This window comes from Mesoplodon densirostris, chromosome 2 (assembly GCF_025265405.1).
Source record: "Mesoplodon densirostris isolate mMesDen1 chromosome 2, mMesDen1 primary haplotype, whole genome shotgun sequence".
In the NCBI taxonomy this organism is placed as follows: Eukaryota; Metazoa; Chordata; class Mammalia; order Artiodactyla; family Ziphiidae; genus Mesoplodon; species Mesoplodon densirostris.
The window spans coordinates 27,652,482-27,675,765 of record NC_082662.1 but is presented as its reverse complement, the minus strand read 5'-3'; the positions used below and the strand labels follow the sequence as shown (position 1 = coordinate 27,675,765).

General features: G+C 43.6%; 1 protein-coding gene across 2 annotated transcripts in view; it reads left to right on the top strand.

Moving 5' to 3' along the window:
• CSMD2 (CUB and Sushi multiple domains 2) overlaps positions 1-23,284 on the top strand; it is a 660,274-nt gene that overhangs the window by 601,872 nt on the left and 35,118 nt on the right. For both annotated transcript variants that reach the window (XM_060081981.1, XM_060081974.1), the window contains exons 50-55: positions 829-1,014; positions 2,045-2,239; positions 2,851-3,024; positions 4,641-4,814; positions 10,956-11,129; positions 14,675-14,863. In XM_060081981.1, the coding sequence (XP_059937964.1) occupies positions 829-1,014; positions 2,045-2,239; positions 2,851-3,024; positions 4,641-4,814; positions 10,956-11,129; positions 14,675-14,863 (1,092 nt within the window). The remainder of the gene's footprint in view (positions 1-828; positions 1,015-2,044; positions 2,240-2,850; positions 3,025-4,640; positions 4,815-10,955; positions 11,130-14,674; positions 14,864-23,284) is intronic.

Genomic DNA, 23,284 nt, shown 5'->3' with positions numbered 1-23,284 from the left:
CTCATTTTATTATACGTCACATTGACTTTCTCAAGATCAGAAGTTTAAAGTTATGTGTCTTCTGTTACCTGAGTTAGTTCTGTTTCCTAAAGGAGACTTTTCTTTCTATTTTTAATCTTATCTTTGTTTATCACTTTCATGCTGCTGGTTTTCTTCATTTGTATAGTGATCTTTAATTGTTCATATTTCAAAGTAAAGGCTAGGTTGATTTTTCCAGGTAACAGATGTGGGTTACCTTTGCTGTTATTATATGCAACTATCATTGCCCACTAGATCTCTCCCATGAATAAGAAGTTGAGTTGAGTATGTAGCAGAGATAAGCAGACAGCGGGGCAGGCTTTAGGCTGAAAGTCTTTATATTTAAGGCTTAAAAGAGCTTTATTCCAGGATGCCTACTTCTACCATAGCATCCCTAATTCTCTCAAGGGAGTTCTTTCCTTTTTTTTTTTTTTTTTCTTTTTTTTCCTTCAGTGGGTAAAGCTGTTTAGTTTGGAGAATGGCTGCCTGAATGGCTCTACACTGTGTTTGTGGGAAGGGATGGAGAACTGGTCTCACCCCATAGCTCCCTCCTGTATATTTTGTGCTGCAGCTTCTCAACTCCATTTAATCCATCAACACACTTCTATCTGCATTTCATCTTCCAAAGCTTTTTTATTTTCATCTCCTCTACTGATCTTCCCATTTTCTTTTTTGTTATGAGGCTTTTCCCTCTTGTTAGTCTTTACTATCATTTTATTAGGGCCTCAAGGGAAAGGAAAAGATAAAAATATGTTCTCAGAACACCATCCTTGAAGCAGACATGCTCATGACATTCTTTTCCTCCACTAGCTCTTTCCTGTGGGCTTCCTGAGGCCCCCAAGAACGGAATGGTGTTTGGCAAAGAGTACACGGTGGGGACCAAGGCTGTGTACAGCTGCAGCGAAGGCTACCACCTCCAGGCGGGTGCCGAGGCCACAGCAGAATGTCAGGAGACAGGCCTATGGAGCAACCGCAATGTCCCCGCACAGTGTGTCCGTGAGTCCTTGGGTAGGGGAGGCGGGGGTGTCAAAGGGCTGGGTAAGCAGCTGAAAAGATTCCTGCAAGGAGCGAGCTAAACATCCAGTAATGGGAAAAGACATGCCCATGGAAGCTGGGGACTCAGCTGAGACAAGTGGGTACTGCCATCTACCAACTTGGGTTCCCATTTGAAACTGCTTCAAAACATTGATAGACCATTGCTCCCTGAGATGTTTCCATAAACCATCACAGAATGTAGGAATGACTGGTCCACTTCCTTTTAGATGGAAAAACTGTCAGAAAGTTGGCATGAATGTCCTTTGATCACAAAACTCTAAAATAACAGAGATGTACTTCAGTTTTAAGGCCAAAGTCACACACTGGCAGCCTAATGGGCTATATCTAGTCTGAAGATACAAGGTTTTGTGTTTCTGTTTTTGTTTTGTTTTGGTTCTTTGGCCTATGCAGTGCTGTATTAAAATTTTTTGAATTTCTTCCCAACATTTTAAAATCAGAAAATTTTACATAAAAATTCGTATTTGTAGCTTCTCTTGAAAAAGGCAGATCTGACCAATTGGAATTTGCAGTCTCACATCCACAGTCAACACTGACTGAGTGCCACCTCCCTTTCTTCTTTTTTTTTTCTTTGCGGTATGCGGGCCTCTCACTGTTGTGGCCTCTCCCGTTATGGAGCACAGGCTCCAGATGCGCAGGCTCAGCGGCCATGGCTCACGGGCCCAGCTGCTCCGCAGCATGTGGGACCTATCCCGGACCGGGACACAAACCCGCGTCCCCTGCATTGGCAGGCGGACTCTCAACCACTGCGCCACCAGGGAAGCCCTCCCTTTTTTTTTAATTTGGCAGATCTGCCCACCCCAGGTTGCTAATTCCCCACCCAGCTCACTTCACTCATTGACCACCTGCCTGGGGACTAACGGCTCTTGGATTCATCATTACTGCGTTACGGTCTCCCAGTCCCCAGCTCTGGGTTGTCAGTGTCTTCCATAATTAATTTATTAATCCTCCTCTCTGCTTTTTACCTCCCCAGCTGTGACCTGTCCCGACATCAGCAGCGTCAGTGTGGAACACGGCCGATGGAGGCTCATCTTTGAGACGCAGTACCAGTTCCAGGCCCAGCTGATGCTCATCTGTGACCCTGGCTACTACTACACTGGCCAGAGGGTCATCCGCTGTCAGGCCAATGGCAAGTGGAGCCTCGGCAACTCTACGCCCACCTGCCAAAGTAAGCCCAGGAGGGCAGGGTGGGCAAGTTTTTCACAATGCCTACACCCTGAGCCGTCTCATACCTGGGCTGAATTGGGGGGGCGTGGAGAAGAGGAGTGTAGCCAGGGACTGCAGTGAACCTCCTCTGATCACTCACCTAGAACCAGGAGCTGGGGAGAGACCTATTCCTTTAAGGAAGCACTTCTCAGCATCTTGTCATCTTATTAAAAAGCTGCCTCTGGGCTTCCCTGGTGGCGCAGTGGTTTAGAGTCCGCCTGCCGATGCAGGGGACACGAGCTCGTGCCCCAGTCCGGGAGGGTCCCACATGCTGCTGAGTGGCTGGGCCCATGAGCCATGGCCACTGAGCCTGCACGTCCGGAGCCTGTGCTCCGCAACGGGAGAGGCCACAGCAGTGAGAGGCCCGCATACCGCAAAAAAAAAAAAAAAAAAAAAAGAATCACGGGCCCAGTGTAACAGCACAGCAGTCACGGTGGTGACCTGTATTCTGGTCGTGAGTCCCATTAGAGTAGGTTAAACAGATCTTATTTTTGTCATTATTCTTGCTAATCAGAAGCAGCATGTGTCCCGTCTCTCGGGGCTGGCTTCCTGAGCATTTTGTGGTCTTTGTAGTCATCTCCTGTGGTGAGCTCCCCATCCCACCCAATGGGCACCGCATCGGAACCCTGTCCGTCTACGGGGCAACGGCCATCTTCTCCTGCAACTCCGGGTACACGCTGGTGGGCTCCAGGGTGCGAGAGTGCATGGCCAACGGGCTCTGGAGTGGCTCCGAAGTCCGCTGCCTCGGTAAGTGACCTCCCTGGACCTCTCCTGTCCCTTTTCCCCTCCTCAGGACAGGTTAGATCTTTCCAAAGCTGCATTCCAATCTTTGAACAGTACTGTTTTACCTACTGTCATAAAATGCTTAATCCAAACAGCTATTGGCATCTACCATAAGCAAAATCCTGAACTAGCTTCCCTTGGAGCACCCAAAAGAATGCGAAGAACTTCAAGTCTGAGGAGACAAAACCTTCGAGGGGCTCTCATTCTGATCAAAAAGACACCCCCTTCTTATTGGCCCTCGTATGATGGTAAAGCCCCCATCTCCGCCTCCAGTGACACTTTACAGAGACACATTCCTGCAGCACACCTAAAATACCATTTATATTATTGGTTTTTCCGTAAGATCTTAGGGGAAATCCCAGACGAACTTTTTGACCAACCCAATATGTATTAGCAAATTTTACATAAATATGTATACAAAAATACAATATTATATATACTATATCATATAATAAATAAATATTTTTGTCATTAGCTTGTTTTATGACAAAAATATGTCCATGTATGACAAAAGCATAAAAACCAACTTGGCTTACAGAGGGCAGAGTTATCATTTCCCCCATGGTTAATCCAGTCCCTGCCTAAACATTAGATACTAAAGTTCTCTCTTCTCTCACACCTTTCTTGGGCCCCTCAACTCCAAAGGAGGGTCCCAGCTACACAGACCCAACAGCATAGATTGGACGGTCTGTTCCAGAGTGTACAGTGCTGCCCTCCCCCTGTCTCAGGCCTCTGTTAGAGACACAGTCATGAGTTATTTCCACACAGAGCCAAAAAATGCTAGTGGAAACACTAGAAATACACTCTACCTAAACCCCATTTTAAAAAAATAACTCACCTAGATTTATATTATCTGTGTTCCTTGCCACTCAAGAAAGAAGGATGAATTTAGCTGAGCCACCTGGTCTTACGTAGTTATTTTCAACACGACCAGACATTTTTTTATTCTTTTTCAAATTATTTTCCCATTTAGGTTGTTACATAATATTGAGCAGAGTTCCCTGTGCTATACAGTAGGTCCTTGTTGGTTATCCATTTAGAATATAGCAGTGTGTACACATCAATCCCAAACTCCCTAACTATCCCCCCCCAACACCCCGTTTCCCCCTCCCCTCCCTCCCCCCACTGCTGGTAACCATAAGTTCATTCTGTCAGTCTGTAAGTCTGTTTCTGTTTTGTAAATAAGCTCATTCACAACTAGGCTTTGACTGCCTTAATGAGACCACGGTGCCCTCCATGCAGTCGATGCTCTGGAAATGCTGGCTGATGAGAAAAAGAGGGGGACGATCCCAGAGGCAGGGCAGTAACAGTGATCATTTCTCACCCATGTACAGACACAGAAACTAAAGCTCAGAGATGGGTAGCCATTTGGAATGCAACCTTGGGATTTGGGGTTGCCAAGTCTTCAACACCACTTCTATCACGTCTAGGATTCCTGAAGTCAGTCCTGGATGCTGCAGTCAGGGGGAGGTGGGAAAAACGATGGGTGGTCCTTTTCCCCACCGTCCATGTCTCCCCCTCCCCTCATTTGACCAAGTCCCACCTTATTTTCCCACCTCTTTTCCCACATCCCACCAAAGCTGGACACTGCGGGACCCCTGAGCCCATCGTCAACGGGCAAATCAATGGGGAGAACTACAACTACCGGGGCAGCGTGGTGTACCAGTGCAACGCCGGCTTCCGCCTGATCGGCATGTCTGTGCGCATCTGCCAGCAGGATCATCACTGGTCAGGCAAGACCCCTTTCTGTGTGCGTAAGTATGGTACCCACTCTCCCTAGTCACGGGCTCAGGTGCAACATGGACTTTCTCTTGTGTTGTCTTGATTAGGTTAGCTAGAGGTTTTTGTATGTTTTGTTAATGTTTTTCAGAGACAATAATTACATCTGTTTTTTTCAGTTTTCTGCATCATTAATTATTGCTTTCACCTTTATTATTTTCTTCCTTGTGATTAACTTCTTTGTTCATTTTCTTGCTTTTGAATTAGGAATTTAGTTCATTTATTTTCAGTCTTTCGTTTTTTATTGATTATTATGGATGTAAGTGTTTAAGGCTATAAAATTTCTTCTGATCACTGCTCTAATCATATCCCACAGATTATAAAAATCAGGGTTTTATTATTTCTCAGAAATTCTGTAATTTTGATATTAATTCCCCCTTTCACCTAAAAGTTCTTTTTAATAAAAGAGTGTGTGGTTTTTATTTCCAGATGGAAGGACCTTTTTGATTTTTACATTGATATTCATTTCTAATTTATTGCACTGTATATAATATTTCTACTTCATGGAATTTACTGAGGCTTCCTTTGTGGCCTAATATTTGATCAGTTGTTATGAATGTTCCATGTGCATTTGAGAAGAAAGCGTATTAGTGTGTTAAGTTCTATATATAACCATAAGACATGCCTTATTGATTTTGTTGTTTAGGTCTTCTGTATGCTTACTTATTTTTTTGTCCACCTGACCTGTTTTGTTCTGAAATTTGTGTTTCAAAGTTTTCTTTTATTAGTGTTCTTCTATTTTTTCTTAGATTTCCTATAGTTTCTGTTATGTAACAATAATTGCTTTATTTGGTACATAGATATTCATAACTATTATATCTACATTGCAAATTGTGGTTTTAGCCTTTAAAAATATCTTCATTATCGGGCTTCCCTGGTGGCACAGTGGTTGAGAGTCCACCTGCTGATGCAGGGGACACGGGTTCGTGCCCCGGTCCGGGAGGATCCCACATGCCGTGGAGCGGCTGGGCCCATGAGCCATGGCCGCTGAGCCTGCACGTCCAGAGCCTGTGCTCCGCGACGGGAGAGGCCACAACAGTGAGGGGCCTGCATACCACAAAAAAGAAAAAAAAAAAGGCTTCATTATCACTTTTAGTATTTTCTAGTTTGAATGGTACTGTGTCTAATACTATTAGGTTTATGGCCCCTACTCTCATCCTTTGCCCATTTGCCTGGTATACCTTTAACCACCCTTCATTTTAGACTTTCTGAATCACTTAAACTAGATGTGTCTGTTATATACATCATAGAGTTGGGCCTTGCCTTCTGAGCCAGTTTGAAAATCTTTTTCTTTTAATAGGTTAGTCAAATTCATTCACATATATTGTTATAACTTGTATGTTTGGTTTTAATTGTCATGTTTAATTATTATGTGTAAAATATAATACACATATTTATTTCTTTCTCTGTATGATGTGTTCTCTTTGTTTTTTTTGCTTTGCTTTTTTTTTTTTCATTTGATATTTAGGAAAGGTTGTTAACTTGTATGTCCCTTTCCTGTAATCAGTGTATTGACATACTCAGATCCTTTTTCAATATGTTCACATTTAAGATAGACTTTCTCTTTCTAGCAGTGACTTTAGATCAACATTCCCCTGCTCCTCTCCTCTCCTGTCCTCTCCATACAGCCTTGCTCTCTACAAAGGCTTGCGACAGAAGCATGAAAAATAGTTCTGCCTGGGTTTAGTGTTTATTTTTCTACTTACACGTAACTTAAAGTTTACAGCATTGTCTGTCTTCTAGTTATGCTGCAGGCCTGGGCTTTCTACAGTTTTATTTCTTCTTCTTGTTAGTCTGCATTTTTGGGATTTAGATGGCCACTGTTTATTCTCAGTTGCCTGGAAGTAATTTGGAAATTTTTTTACTTTCTAAAGTTCCATAAAGTGAGCCTTTATATAAAGTGCAGGTTTTGTTCTTAATTTTTGTAAGGCAGGTTTTTGTTTTTAATTCTTTTTCATTTGGTTTTTCATATATGAGATGGAACAATGAAATAATGAGCCTTACTCAACAAGCAATGCGTGAAAATTAGTCTTAATAGTTTCTTAAGTGTTAGGTTTACAGAAAGGAAGACCTATCTATATTCAGTCAGCCTTCTAGATGTGTCTAAACAAAACATGTTTGGTTTAATCCAGGAAATGCAAATTCAAATGCCTTTAAGAAATTGACACAGAATATGTGTGAAAAGATTTGGGTTACAAATAATAGGGAATGTTGGAGTCTGAAAAAATGGAGGATGTCTGCCGAACCTAAGATACTTAATTTTGCACCTGGTCCTTACTGAAAGGCAGTATAGTAAAGCATTTGGACACTTGGACCCTGGACCTAGATTGCCTGGGTTCAAGTTCCAGATCTACCACTACGTAGCATGTGGCTTTAGGCAAGCTAGCTTATCTCACTAGGTCTCTTTCCTCATCTATGAAAGGCAGGTACCTCAGAGACTATTGTGAGGATTAATCAATACATGTGAAATGGTCAGATGCTCCTGTTGCTGTTGTGATGATAGTGTGGTGGTGGTGGTGATGCCACCGCTCTGTCACATCACAGAATCCAAGATCTCTTGTACCAAGCTCCATTCTCTCCTGGAGCACAGAGTTTTAGGAAGTATCTGGAGTAGGACGACAAGAGTAATAGAACAAGTATTTAAAAGTGATTGCTCTGTGGCACGTACTGTGTTAGCTGCCATCACCTATGGACTCAAAATGTATGATATCAACCAGACTCTCAGAACTTTCCAGCTGCCCATCTACATTTCCTCAGTCAGCTCCCTTGTCCATTCCACACAATTTCACAGCTAGTTCACAATTTCACCTCCTTTCTGAACACCCGTATTCTATTTGTCAGCAAATAGCAAATAGTGAAGATGTCCTGAAAGCAGAGAAGCTAGGTTGAGAGCTCAGACGAGCCACTTAGAAACTGTGCCCCTTGAACAAGTCCCCAGACTCCTCTGAAACTCTCTTTTCCTATGAAGATAACGATGGTGCCTACCTCACGGGGTTGTGAGGATTAAATGAAATAATGCATATAGACCCCGATAATTATTAGCTAATCATATAATCTCACTTTCTACTGTGCAGAGACAATAGAGGCCATCAGATAATAACCCCTTCCACTTCCTGCTTCCCTGGCTCACCCGTCTGTCCTTGTCTGCCTTCATCCTTGTCCCTTCCCTCCCATCTGGAAGGAGGCCCAAGGCTAATCCCTCCATGGGTCTCTGGACCTCCTTCCCTTCTGCCTTCCTAGTAAGCTTAGACTGTTTTCACTTCTCTCCTCTGAACTGTGGACCTTCCATTTCTATTAATTTCCCTCAGCCTGTAAGACCGAATTCAAGAAACCTTTCCTTAGTACCTACTCTGTGCCAGGTGCTGTGTTAGGTGTTGTGGGTAAAGATGAATTGAATGTGTCGTAGTCTCGGCTCTCAGGAAATCTGAGTCCAGTAGTGCATGTGCTCGAGGTCCAGTTAAGAGCCCCAGTCCAACAGAACTCCTCTTTTCCTTCCCAGTGGTGTGTTCTCCTTCTCCCTTTGCGCCTGTATTCATCAGGGCTCTCCAGAGAAACAGAGCCCTCTGGGCCATCTGATGAGTCTTGAACTCTCTCCATGGGTCTGTGACACTCCCACCTCCTGTGAGCTTGATTTACTGCTTTGCTGACCATCCCTCCGTGTCCTTTGCGGGCATTTCGGTCAATCTGCAGCTCAAAAGCTGGTGCTCCTCCCAAAGGTTATACTCCTCAGCCCTCTTCTCTCACTCTATACAAGTGGTTATTTTAGTCTTTGGGGTCATGACCCTTTGTGAGTCTGGTGAGAAAATGGATCCTCTCCCAAGCTGATCGCAAACACCCAATATTTTGCATATCATTTCAGAGGATTCACAGACCCTATGAAGCTTACCTCCATTCTCCCACCACTTCACTAACCTGGCGAAGTCCTGCTCAGCCTTGAGACCCAGCTCAGAGGGCATGCCATGCCCTCTGTGGACCCTCCTTAACCACTCCCTCCCTAGCAGAGGGTAGGTGCCCCTCCTGGGCACCCGCCTGTCTCGGCACCAGCCATGGTGTTGTGAGAGCCTGCATCCCTGCCTACTCTCCTACTAGGCTGAGAAGTGAGCCCCCTGAGCTCCTTGCATATCATCAGTATGTAGCAGAGTGTCTCGCACTTAGTGCTCGGTAAACATTTAATGAAGAGCAAATGTATGAATCTGTTTTTAAAGCAACCCTGTTAATGCATATTGAAATCCTTACTTTAGAGATATAGGAGCTGAGGTGTAGAGTGAGTTGTCCAAAGGAAGGAAAGGACAGAGCTGAACTATAAACCCTGGTCTGCTGGCCTCCTAGTCCATTCTCGCCCCACCACACCGGGCAGTCTTGAACCCCTGTAGTCCATTATAACAGCACGCCTCTGCCCAGCTCTCTCTGCTAGAGTCAGGGATGCTACTGTTGGGATTTACATAAGAGAACGGGCCCAGAAAGACAGCAGATGTGGCCACAGCCAAACGTGGGTCCTACTTGGCCTTGTTCCCCAACCTCCGTCCATACCATTTGGGTCTGGGGTGGGGTCCTCATAAATCCAAGTATTGGGATAAGAAAGCATTCCTCATGGCTCCTCAACCCCTCACAGCTAAAAATCCAGAACCATGGGAGAGGCCTCAAAGCCATCAAGTGGGAGTTCAACCCAAAGAGACTAGGTACCAGGCAGGTACTGAACAGAACTAGGGACGAGGGATCAGAGCAGAAGCCAGGCATCCATCCATTCATGGCTCACTCATTTGTTCGTTCACGCAGCAAATATTTATCAAGCTCTTCCTGTATGTCAGGCACTGGTACATACACGAAAGACAGAGCAAGGAGCGAAACAGAGTCCCTGTCCCAGGGAGCTTCCATTCAGGTAGAGGGAGACAGGCAATGAACACATGAAGAAGTACATGCAGAGTGGAGAAAAGCAGGGCAGGACAAGGGGGCTGGGCAGTACTGGGGAGGTTGTTTATCTGGTCGTAAGGGAAGGCCTCTCTGCTAGTGACATTGGAGGGGGCACCTGAGGCTATGAGTGCAGGAGCCAAGGGATGTTCCAGCCAAGAGGAAAGCAAGTACAAAGTCTCTGGGGCAGGAACTTGCTTGTTCAAGAAAACTCGAAGAGGCCAGTGCCACAGGGTGGAGTGAACTCCACTACTGGGAGGAAGTGGGGAATGCCTGAGCCCTACAAGCACCAGGGCACTCTTCCTTCCCTGCCCAGGGTTGAACAAATTACAAAATGAAACAGAGTCATGGGTGGAAGCCAAAATATCACTTTTATTCCTGATAAAGAGTTGGAACCCATAGCTTAATGTCAGAGCCAAGTAGAATCTGCTAAATAAACCCCAGAACGGGGTGGATTCACACACAGTCAGAGGCAGTACTGCACTGGGGCGGGCATCGCTCCATTGCTGGGGAGAGCCTGTCTCTGGAGGAGTCGGGCAGAGGAGCATCGCTGCCCACAGGCCGCCGGGTCCCAAGAGGAGGAAGGCAGGGCTGAGCCTTTATTCTTCCCAAATTGCACAGATGGGCCGCTCCCCGTTACCCGGGGCAGAGTAAGGAAAAGATCACAGAGCAAGGCCAGGAATTACATGAATTGAACTCCCTTCACGTGGAAGGAGTGGGGGAAAGGTTGTGCCCCCACTAAACGCTCTGGTTCCCACTGGTCTGTCAGAGTGACCGGTCCATCCACGCAGGTGTGGTTAGTATTGACTCTGGCTCCGTCCACATTGGCCCAGGAACTAGGCTGGGTCTGCATCACATGAGAGGTAGTTACCAATGTATCTGGCGAAGAAGAGTGGAGTTGGGGAGCCAGGGGATAAGGGAGAGGAAACAAGGCGGGAGGGACAGAGAACGGCACTGTGAGCCTAACACCCTGTGGAAGTCCAAGAATGACTTCTCTTGTGTTGTCCAAGCGGTGGACATGCCTTCAAAGAAAAAGGAACGTCCACATGCTGATTTCAGGGAAGCAGAATTTTCCAGCAAAAGAGACTAAAGTTAGACCTAAGGCTGAACTTCACTGATGGGTATGATTAACGTCAGGTGAGGAGAGGATGGACTTTGGGGGATATGGAATAACAGGAGGGCTTACCTCTCCTCTGTTCTGATTACAGCAATTACCTGTGGACACCCAGGCAACCCAATGAACGGCCTCACCCAGGGCAACCAGTTCAACCTCAACGATGTGGTGAAGTTTGTTTGCAACCCTGGGTATGTGGCTGAGGGGGCTGTTCGGTCCCAGTGCCTGGCCAGCGGGCAGTGGAGCGACGTGCTGCCCACCTGCCGAAGTGAGTCACCCTTTTTCTCCCCTCCCCCACCCCCAGTACCTCTGCCATCTGTGGTCTGTGACCCACAAGCGGAAGCCAGTGGATTCCATTTTGGTGCTACTTTGACCAAATGGGGAAGACTTGGGACAGAAAAGAACCATAAATGGGGGCTTTCTCAACCTCTAGATACAGCCACGTCAAATTTCTTCACTGGTTATATAAAGAAAGCAAAGGACGTTCATCTTTCAAAATAGAAATGGAAAACCATCTTCTGTTTACATTTCGTAGACCGAATAATTCACCATTATCATATAGAGCCCCATTCTTGATGAAAGAAAAAAAAAACCACAAGGGTTCAAATGAAAAATAAAAAGCAAACAGTCTAGGGGTTGGGATGAAGAGGGAGGGAAGAAAAGAAACCACGGACTCAAGAGGCAGACTCTGAGTAGAGGATATTCCAGCCCCATTCGGTCTATTTAGGAAATAGCTTCTAAAGCTTTTAAAGGCTGCTCACAGCAATGAAGGGCAATGGAGCTGTCTGCCTCCACCCAAGAGTGGCCTGGCAGGCTAGCTGACGTTTGAATGGAGAGTCAGACAGAGTGAACAGTGAGCGAGGCCAGCGCTGGTCTAGAGGTTGATCAAGTCTTCACAGCTGTAAGGTGTGAGGGCTGAGACTCCCTTGGATGACGGCTCCTCCTCGCAGTGTTTGGGGGTGCATGGCGATTGGCTGAGCAGTGTGTCACAAGTCATTTGTAACTGATATTAAAGAACCAAATTTTTCAAATGATGTTTTAAAATCATTAAAGATACATTCACAGCCAACCTTAAAATAACATTCCTCTCAACATTTCAAGGTGCCATTTTGAGTGAGACAAGGTTCTAGAGAACACGGGAAATTGTCGTGACCTTGAGTTGACCTTCCTTCCATCACCTATCCAGGCAGGAAGAAGCTGAGAACTGATGCTTTGGGGTGTTGTTATCCCATGCCCCCTTCTCCTGTCTCCCCAACACAAGGTCCTGCCTGTAACTTCAGCTCCCCCGTCCCAGCCCCTTCCTGGGGTGGTGTACTCAAGAGCCGATCTTAGAAACAGACGGCTGGGGTAAAATCCTTAGAAATCATGGCCTCTGGTCCTTCTCCCCACCAGCCTATTCTCTACTCTGACAGAGTGACCTGCCTAAAATGCAAATCTGATCAAGTCACTCCATGTTTAAAACACCTCCCAAGACTTCCCACTGCCCTTAAGATAATAATAGTCTCCTCGGGCCTCCCTGGTGGCGCAGTGGTTGAGAGTCCGCCTGCCGATGCAGGGGATACGGGTTCGTGCCCCGGTCTGGGAGGATCCCATATGCCGCGGAGCGGCTGGGCCCGTGAGCCATGGCCGCTGGGCCTGCGCGTCCGGAGCCTGTGCTCCGCGACGGGAGAGGCCACAGCGGTGAGAGGCCCGCATACCGCAAAAAGAAAAAAAAAAAAATAATAATAATAATAATAATAATAGTCTCCTCTACTGGTTTACGGGGCCCACAGACCTGGCCCAGCCTCCTGTCCAGCCCACTCTTCTCCACTTCGTCCACCCCCAGCCTCAGCTCTCCATTGGGTCCCAGCCACACTGACCCTCTTCCGGAGTCCTCACACAGTGCCCTGTGCCCATAAACCCCCCAGGGCACCAGACACAGTTTCCTCCAATGCATTCTTCTCTGTCCCCTCCCACCCTCTCTTTGTCTGGGTGATTTCTACCCAGTCATCAAGAGCCAGCTTAAATGTTGCTCCTTCTGGGAAGTCTTTCCTGCTCCACCCCCTGCACTGGGCTAGATGCTCTGCTTTGTGCTTCCAGAACATTCTCTGCTGTCCCTATCAGAGCACTTATCAAAGAGGATAATTGTTCATTTGTCCCTTTCTCTCTAGACCAGTAGTTCTCAACTGGGGATGATTTTACCTGCTCCCCTGTCCCAATAGGGGACAGATGTCGAAGGACATTTTTGGTTGTCACAACTGGAGGGTTTCTATTGGCATCTAGTGGACAGAGGCCAGGGATGCTGTTAAACATCCTACAATGCACAGGACTGCCCCCACAATAAATAATTATCAGCCCAAAATATCCTTCGTACCAAGGTAGAGAAACCCTACTCCAGACTGTAAATTCTGTCATATCCTTACTGCCCAGCACAATGCTTGGCACTCAGTATATCACGATAAACAACATGAATGAATAAAGGCTACTTACCTGTTTTATGACTCCAACCTCTCTGAGCCTCAGAGAGGCTCATCAGAAGTTAAAACTGCCCACACCTGAAAACCTTATCAAAGATTTTAAGTACTGGCCCTGCCCCCCCTTATGATGCATATGAGGTTCAGGTAAAATAATGGATGTGAAAGTGTTGTGAAAGCAAAAGTACAGATCATCGGGCTTCCCTGGTGGCACAGTGGTTAAGAGTCTGCCTGCCAATGCAGGAGACACGGGTTCAAGCCCTGATCCGGGAGGATCCCACATGCCGCAGAGCAGCGGGACCCGTGCACCACAACTACTGAGCCTGCGCTCTAGAGCTCACGAGCCACAACTACTGAAGCCCGCGTGCCTGGAGCCCGTGCTCCGCAGCAAGAGAAGCCACCGCAACGAGAAGCCTGCGCACCGCAACGAAGAGTAGCCCCCACTCGCTGCAACTAGAGAAAGCCTGCGCGCAGCAACGAAGACCCAATGCAGCCAAAAATAAATAAATTAAATTAATGTATTTTTTAAGTACACATCATGGGTTATGAATAATATGGTTATTACTCTCAAATCTCACTCGATTTTGAGTTAAGCTGCTTTGGAAACACTTCAGGATTTAAAAGTCAAATTTATCCCCCGGGATTAATCTCCCCCTGAAATACTCGTAAAAGTGGTTAAAACAGTTTCCAGAAGAGCCCATCCCCCTTCCACAGCTTTGCTGAGGGAGACATTGTATCAGGGACCTGCTCACAGAGAGGAGGCATCCCTGCCCTCAAGGGATTCGTGTATTCAAACAAATCACAATGAGCAATCCAGGCTTGTACCTGGAGCGCTGAGGAGGGAGAGGTTAACCAGTCTGGGAGGAGGTGGGAAGGCTTCTGCAGGGAGGTGATGTCTAGCTGGACATGGAAGAATGAATCCCTTAACCAGGTGATCAAGGTGAGGGGAGAAGTACAGCAGCCTCAGGACAAGCTCACCTTCCCAGGCAGGATCTCCTTTGTGTAGCCTGTCTTGGTCCGGAAATTTTGCTGTACTGGAAATACGTGCCTGTTTGGAATTCTGAATTCTCATTTAAAAGCGTAGGAGGGCTTCCCTGGTGGCGCAGTGGTTGAGAGTCCGCCTGCCGATGCAGGGGACACGGGTTCGTGCCCCGGTCTGGGAAGATCCCACATGCCGCGGAGCGGCTGGGCCCGTGAGCCATGGCCGCTGAGCCTGCGCGTCCAGAGCCTGTGCTCTGCAATGGGAGAGGCCACAACAGTGAGAGGCCCGCGTACCGCCAAATAAATAAATAAATAAATAAAAGCGTAAGATAATCCTCACGTCCAGGTCTCTACATCTAATCATCCCATTCCATTGCAGTCATCAACTGTACAGATCCTGGGCACCAAGAAAACAGCGTTCGTCAAATCCATGCCAGTGGCCCGCACAGGTTCAGCTACGGCACCACTGTGTCTTACCAGTGCAACCACGGCTTCTACCTCCTGGGCACCCCGGTGCTCAGCTGCCAGGGAGATGGCACATGGGACCGTCCCCGCCCCCAGTGTCTCTGTAAGTTGATGTTATCTACTCACAATGATCACCCGTGCCTTCTGACAGGATGGTCCATATCAAAAACAGCCCTTCTCTGTGTGTGTGTGTGTGTGTGTGTTCACGATGACAGTCACTCTGGCTGCTCTACGGATGTCAGAGAGCATCTTGGGCCCTGTTGGGTTGATTGCCACACCAATTCTCACTCTTCCTTTGTTCCTGGCTACAGGCTTATCCTCTTGCCTCTCTAGTGCTGCCACCAACCTCTTCAGCCTCCAGGGTTCCCTTCCTTCAGGGGTCCTGGCTGCCTAGCGGGACACTGTCTCCCATTTTACCCCCTCCTTGCTTTTCCAGAAAGACAACACATGAACCCCTTTCTCTTGAAAGACTGAAGCAGAAATGCCACCAACCCTGGAGGCAGACTGACCTGGATTTGAATTCTGGCTCTGCCACTAAACATGCTGTGTGGTTTGAAAGAAGTCCATTAACCTCTCAGATCCTCCATTTCTTCATCTGTAACAATGATGCTAATGCCTCTTCCATAGGGTTACTAGAGGATTAAATGAGAACATCCATTAAAAGTGCCTAGTACAATATGTCTGGTATATAGTAGCTACTCAATAAACAATAACTGCTTTAACTGTAATTAGGAAAAAATATGGGGACACCATGTGGGGAAGAAAAGGATGGGGGAGGCACTCAGAATCCTGACATCTGGTTGCTAGCCTCACACATCCTGAAAAGAAAATCAGTTCCCTGGACTCCTGATCTCTTCTCTTGTTGCTAATGATGAACCCTGTGGGTTACTCTCTCCCCCCTCTTCCCAGTAGTAGAGGTGAAGATGCAGTCCCGAGGGACTGATGGGCATTGAGCTGGTGCCATTCAGTAGTCCTCTTATCTGTGGTCGGTCATACATATTTTGTAGGCCCCCCAGTCTGGATGACTCCATCTCATTATGCCCTTGTGCCTCTAGGTATGATAGGAGTCTGGTACAGCTACTCACCTGCCCATATTTCGCTTGCTTGAGGACCCCAACCTGGCCATCCAGCCCCATTTACGACTGACAAATCATCTGGGGTTGGAAATGGACAGCCACCTGAGTACAGTGGTGACAGCTGAGATTCAGAGTGCATGGTGGTTTCAAATTGCTCTATCTTCTGGTAAAATGAGGATTTATCATAATAAAGTGACCCTATCTATGTTAATTTTTTGCCCCAAAGCTTACTTTATCTGATGTTAATATTGATATTGATATAATTAATATATCATTATATCAATATTATCTATAATCATTTCCTTAGGAGGATTTAATCCACTTCCATTTTTCTTCCTTTTTTTTTGTAGAGAAATATAATTCACATACCAGAAAATTCACTTTTAGAGTATGTAATTCGGTGATTTTAATATATTCACAAAATTGTGCAACCATCACCACTATCTAATTCCAGAGCATTTTCATCACCCCAGGAGGATACCCTTTAGCAGTCACTTCCCATTGCCCACCACCACTCTACCCCCCAGTAACCATACTTTCCATCTGTGAATTTGCCTATTCTGGACGTTTCATATAAATGAAATTATGTGTGTGGCCTTTTGTGTCTGACTTCTTCCACTTAGTATAAGGTTTTCAAAGTTCATCCATGTTGTAGCATGTATTGTTTACTTCATTCCTTTTTATGGCCAAATATTATTCCATTGTATGGATATACCACATTTTGTTCATCCATTCATCAGTTGATGGACATCTGGGTTGTTTCCACTTTTTGGATATTATGAGCAATGCTGCTGTGAACACTTATGTACAAGTTTTTGTGTGACCATATGTTGTCCGTTCTCTTGAATATATACCTAGGATGAAATTGCTGGGTCATATGGTAACTCTGTGTTTAATTTTTTAAGGTTCACTATTTTCTAAAGTGGCTGCACCATTTTACATTCCCATGGGCACTGTATGAAGGTTCCAGTTTCTCCATATCCTCATGTACACTTGTTATTGTCCATCTTTTTTATTACAGCCATTCTAGCAGGTGTCAAGTGGTATCTCATTGTGGTTTTGATTTGCATGTCCCTAATGACTAATGATGTTGAACATCTTTTTATGTGCTTATTGGTCATTTGCATCTCTTCTTTAGAGAAATGTCTATTCAAGTTCTTTGCCCAATTTTTAATTGGGTTGTTTGTCTTAATATCATTTGTTTTAACTGTTTTTATATATTCTGAATACTACACCTCTATCAGACATATAATTTGCAAACTTTTCTCCCAAAGATAATTCTGGATGATGTCCTTTGATGCATGAAAGTATTGAATTTTTTTTTTTTTTTTTGTGGTACATGGGCCTCTCACTGTTGTGGCCTCTCCCATTGTGGAGCACAGGCTCTGGACGCACAGGCTCAGCGGCCATGGCTCACGGGCCCAGCCGCTCCGCGGCATGTGGGATCTTCCCGGACTGGGGCACGAACCCGTATCCCCTGCATCGGCAGGTGGACACTCAACCACTGCGCCACCAGGGAAGCCTGAAAGTATTGAATTTTAATGAAGTCTGAGTTATCTATTTTCTCTTCTGTTGCTTGTGCTTTTGAAGGAATATTTAAGAAACCACTGCCTAATCCAATGTCATATCATAATCCAATATCATGTCATCTGTGAAAAAACATAATTTTAGGGCTTCCCTGGTGGCGCAGTGGTTGAGAGTCTGCCTGCCGATGCAGGGGACACGGATTCATGCCCCGGTCTGGGAGGATCCCACATGCTGCGGAGCGGCTGGGCCCGTGAGCCATGGCCGCTGAGCCTGCGCGTCCGGAGCCTGTGCTCCGCAAGGGGAGAGGCCACAACAGTGAGAGGCCCGCTTACCGCAAAAAAAAAAAAAAAAAAAAAACCATAATTTTACTTCTTTCTTTCCAACCTGATGCCTTTTATTTCTTTTTCTTACATAATTGCCCAGCTAGAACCTTCAGTACAATGTTGAATAGAAGTGGCAAAACAGACATTCTTGTCTTGTTTCTAGTCTTTGGAGTAAAGTCTTCACTCTTTCACCATTAAGTATGAAGTTAGCTGTGGGATTTTTGCAAATTCCCTTTATCAGATTGAGGAAGTTCTCTTCTACTCCTAGTTTGTTGAACATTTTTACCACGAAAGGGTATTGGATTTTTTCAAATGATTTTTCTGCGTCTATTGAGATGATCACATGGGGCTTTTTTTCCTCATTCTATTAATATGGTGTATTACATTGATTGATTTTCATATGTTGAACAACTCTTGTGTTCTTGGAACAAATCATTCTTGGTCACGGTAAAATTCATTTTAATATGCTACTGGATTTGGTTTGCTAGTATTTTGTTGAGGAATTTTGCAACTGCATTCATAAGGAATATTGGTCTGTAGTTTTCTTTCCTTATGATATCTTTTGCTTTGGTATCAGGACAATGCTGGCCTCATAGAATGAGTTGGCAATTGTCCCTCTTCTTCTATTTTTAGGAATAGTTTAAGACTGGTATTATTTCTTCTTTAAAATTTTGGTAGAATTCCTCTGGTCCTGGGCTTTTCTTTGTTAAAATATTTTGATTATTGATTGTTTCTACTTATTTGTTATAATTCTCTTCAGATATTTCATTTCTTCTTGAGTCATTTTTGGTAGTTTGTGTGTTTCTAGTAATTTTTCTATTTCATCTAGGTTATCTAATTTATTGGTATACAACTGTTCATGTTCATATTATTCTATAATCCTTTTTACTTCTGTAAACTCAGTTGTTAGTAATGTCTCCACTTTCATTCCTAATTTTAGAATTTGAATCCTCTCTCTCCCCCTGTATCTATCTCTCTCTCCCTCCCTCTCTCTCTCTGGCTCTCTCTCTCTCATCAGACTAGAACATTTGTCAATTTTCTGACCTTTTCAAAGGACCAACTTTTGATTTTGTTTATTTTCTCTATTTTTCTATTTCATTTATCTCTGCTCTAACCTTTTTTATTTCTTTTCTTCCATTTGCTTTGCTCTTCTTTTTCCTAGTTTACTAGAGGGGAAGGTTATGTTGTTGGTTTGAGACCTTTCCTCTTTTTAATGTAGGCAATTACAGTTATAAATCTCCCTCTGAGCACTGCTTTCACTGTATCTCATAAGTTTTGGTATGCTATGTTTTCATTTTTGTTCACCTCAAGTATTTTCTAATCACTCCCCTGATTTCTTCTTTGACCTACTGATTATTTGGGAGAGTGTTGTTTTATTTCCATATATTTGTGGATTTTCCGAATTTCCTTCTGTTATTGGTTTCTAGTTTCATTGCATTTTGGTTGGAGAACATACTTTGTATGATTTCAGTCTTTTAAAATTTATGGAGATTTATTTTTTTTAGCTAGATAATTATTGAATGTTTTACCATTCAATAATTATCTTTTTAGTTAAGCTGAGGTTTAACTGTTCCTATTTCCAATTATTTATTTTGCATTTGAGAAATGAATGCAATATTTGTTTTTCAAATTTGCTTAATTATTTCCATAGTGTATTGTTCCTATGTAAATGTGTTCTTTTTTTATATTTAACATAGTAAATACTTATTATGTATTCTATATTTGATACTTCCAATATCAGTGTCTTTTCAAGTCTAGTTCTGCTACTGTCCTTTCTGCTGCTTCTCACTCTTGGTGACTTGTTTCTCATTGTTTTATTTTGTTTACATTATGATCTTTTGTTTGATTGATCTTAATCTGTGGGAATCAGGAACCAAGCTCTCAGTCTGGTAGAGGCCAATGCCTAAAAACAGGCTAGGCATTCTCTCTCAAAAAAAAAAAGTGGCTAATGCTCAACAATTGCTGATATATTTTACTACAGAAAGCCAGTGGTCACTTCTTTTTCTTTTTCTCATTGGGATTTACAAGACGCCAAACTCTACTTACAGTAATTACTGACACCACCACATTATGTTTTATTAGAGACACAGAAACCAAAGGACCGACCAGTTCTTTTTGGAGTAGATTTTCCCAAAGCAGATCCCATTCAAAGACAGCAATGTTTATTACTTCCTCTAAATATGAACTTCAGCAAGATTCCCATAAAAGGGATATACTAGCATCAGAATCTAATTAGCCTATTCACTTGTTGAAGGGGGAAAACATAGAAGTTTTCCCTGAGATTTGGTGAGACTATTTCAAAAACACCAGCCCTGAGGAGCTTCCACTGGCTGTAAGGCTCTAGATCCCAGGTGACTCCCAGTAAAATAATTTTCACTGATGTTTCATGGTTATCATGACATTATTTTGGTGGACTAATTGCATTTCTACTCCTAGAAGATCCAATTACCTGTGAATAGGGTTGTGACAAATTGTAGATGACTATACATATCCCCTAGTCAACTGTGTCAATCAGCTGTTCCTTCCAGGTGAAGGCAAACTGCTTTAATTAGTGTGGACATGCAGGGACCAAGGAAAATGCATGATCCGTATCTATGTTATATGCCGTTTCCCTGCTAAAGTGCTTTAAAAAACAGTGGAAGCTCTGGAGGTGGCTGGCCATTAGTCCAACTCTCATACTTATGGTTTAGGAACCAGGGTGGGGGGCCTTTTCATTTTGCCATCGGACTCAGCATAGTCCACACCCAATCATGAATTGCTGATTTATATTATTGTTTTTTGCTTAATTACAATTTTATACTTTCTCAATCCCCTGTTATATGTGTATCCTGTGTAATGCAAGAAAATCTGCTACTATTAGGAGTGCTAAATATCTATCTTGCTGATTTTTATGTACACGTTTGAGCTTAATACATAGTTAGCAGCTAGAGAGCCACAGCAGAAACTGGAATGATCCAAAGAGATCCCATTTGGACATGGGCATGACATTAAAAACATTAATCTTTTATATCGACAAATTGAGAAATGCAGCAACAGCTATTCACCTTGTCTTTGTTCTTCGCCTTCTAGATTTTTATGCAAATATGCAATGAATGCAAGTTGTTTCTCTTTATTGTTATCATATGTCCTTTTCTTGTTTCTCCTTATCCATAGCAGGCAAATTGTATTGTCATTAATTTTTCTTTTGTCACAAGCATTATTATTATTGACTTTTTCCTCCTTTAAAAGAACAAACCACAGGAAGGGAATAAAACAATAGAATATACTGTAGTTGCTAATTTTAGAGACACCCAAGTAGCCTAGATCAAGCCAGTAATGAAAAAATAATTTCTGGCATTGCATATACATTTTTAGAGATTATTAGATATTACCATAATTGAACACTATCCTCAAATTCCCCAAAGAAACATTTTAAAGCCAAATAAGAACATCAGAAAAGACAACCAGCTGCTATCACAGAAATCATTATGGGTAACCAACATAAATGTGTACATATGTACACTAATAGACATGAACAGAAATGTTCTTATCAGCATTATTCATGAGTCCAAAACCAGAAACAACCCAAACATCCATCAATAGGAAATGGATGATAAATGTGGTATATTCCCACAGTGGTGTGACAGTCAACCTATTCATACCTTTATGTAGCATACTCCTACATTGTACCAGGGTTGGTCTGTGTAAAGTGATGTGACTTGCAAAGCTAGGTTATAAAAGATATCCCACCTCCACCTGGCTTTCTTGGATCAGTCACTGTAGGGGAAGCCAGTCAAGGCTTCAGATGAATGCAGCCACAGTCAACATCCTGGCTTCAACTTATGAGGGATTCTGAGTCAGAACCACCTGCCAAGCCACTCCCAAATTCCTGACCCACAGAAACCATGATCAGTAATGCATTTATTGTTGTCTAAGCTTTGGGGCAATTTGTTACACAGGAAGAGATAACTAACACAAATGGTAAACTATATAGCAGAAGTCAGCAAACTTTGGCTCCTGGGCTAAATCTAGCCTATGGCCTATTTCTATATGGCCCTTGAGCTTAGAAGAGTTTTTATTTTTATTTTATTATTATTATTATTTTTTTTTTTTTGCGGTACACAGGCCTCTCACTGTTGTGGCCTCTCCTGTTGCGGAGCACAGGCTCCGGACGTGCAGGCTCAGCAGCCATGGCTCACGGGCCCAGCCGCTCCGCGGCATGTGGGATCTTCCCAGACCAGGACACGAACCTGTGTCCCCTGCATTGGCAGGCGGAGAAGAGTTTTTATTTTTAATACTTTTAAAATATTGTACAAAAAAAAGAAACAGAAGAATATGCAACACAGACTGTATGTAGCCTCACAACTTAAAATAATTACTGTCTGGACAGTAATTAAAGAAAATGTTTGCTGACCCTGGTATACAGCAATGATAATGACCTACTGTTATATACAGCATAGATGAATGTCACAGACATGATGTTGAGTGAAAGAAGGCAACACAAAAGAACATATACCATATGGTTCCATTTAAATAAAATGCAAGAACAGGCAAACTAATTAATGGTGTATGAAGTCAAGACAGTAATTTAATTTGAGGAAGGAAGAAGAGAGGGTGATAGAGAGAGGGCATGAAGGGGCTTCTGAGGCACTGGTGATACGCTTTTCTTGATCTGAGTAGTGTATTCACTTTGTGACAATTCATTAAGCTCTGTTTTCAAGGTTATTGTGTTTTTCTATATGTATGTTGCATTTCCATTAAAAAAGAATTTTTTTGAAAAATCATTTCAGAGTTAAAATTGGACAATTTCTGGAAGTCCAGAAATTTCTAGTAAACAGTCATAAAATCATTTAAATTATAATTGGGGGCTCCATTCCTTCCAGAAGGAGAGAGTTCATCAGCAGTATTAAAGCAGTACTGCAGAAGGGAGTCAGTGACAGTGCTTGAGAGTGTGCCCTCTGGAGTCAATCTGCCAGGTTTCAAGAACTAATTCTACGGCTGAACAGGCCTGTGACCTTGCGGAAGTTACTCTGCCTCACCATGCCTCGTTTTCTTCATCAGGAAGGTGGAGATAAGAACAGTGCCTACCTCATAGGGTTGTCTTAGGGAATAGATAGTGTAATCCTTGGAACTCACTGTATCAGTTACCTATTGCTGCGTAGTAAGCCATCTCAAAACTTAAAATAGCATCTATTTTTGTTTTCTCACAATTCTAAAGGTCAGGAATTTAGGTGAAGCTTAGCAGATATATTAATCTGGGTTCTCCAGAGAAACAGAATCAAAAACCAATAGGATATGTATTTTTTTAACATATATTTTATAGATAGATAGAATATATAGTATATATAGGTATGTAATAAGATCTATATCTATATAGATTTAGATATATGATTTATACCTATATATCTGTACCTATAGAAACCATGAGCCATCTATATATCTGCTCCTAAATATAATATATAATATATATTATAATCATGTGAGCCAATTCCTTATAGATATAGATAGAGATACAAATATAGATATATAGATAGATAATAAGGAATTGGCTCACACAGTTTTGGAGGCTGAAAAGTCCCCAGATCTGTAGTGCACACGCTGGAGACCCAGGAGAGCAGA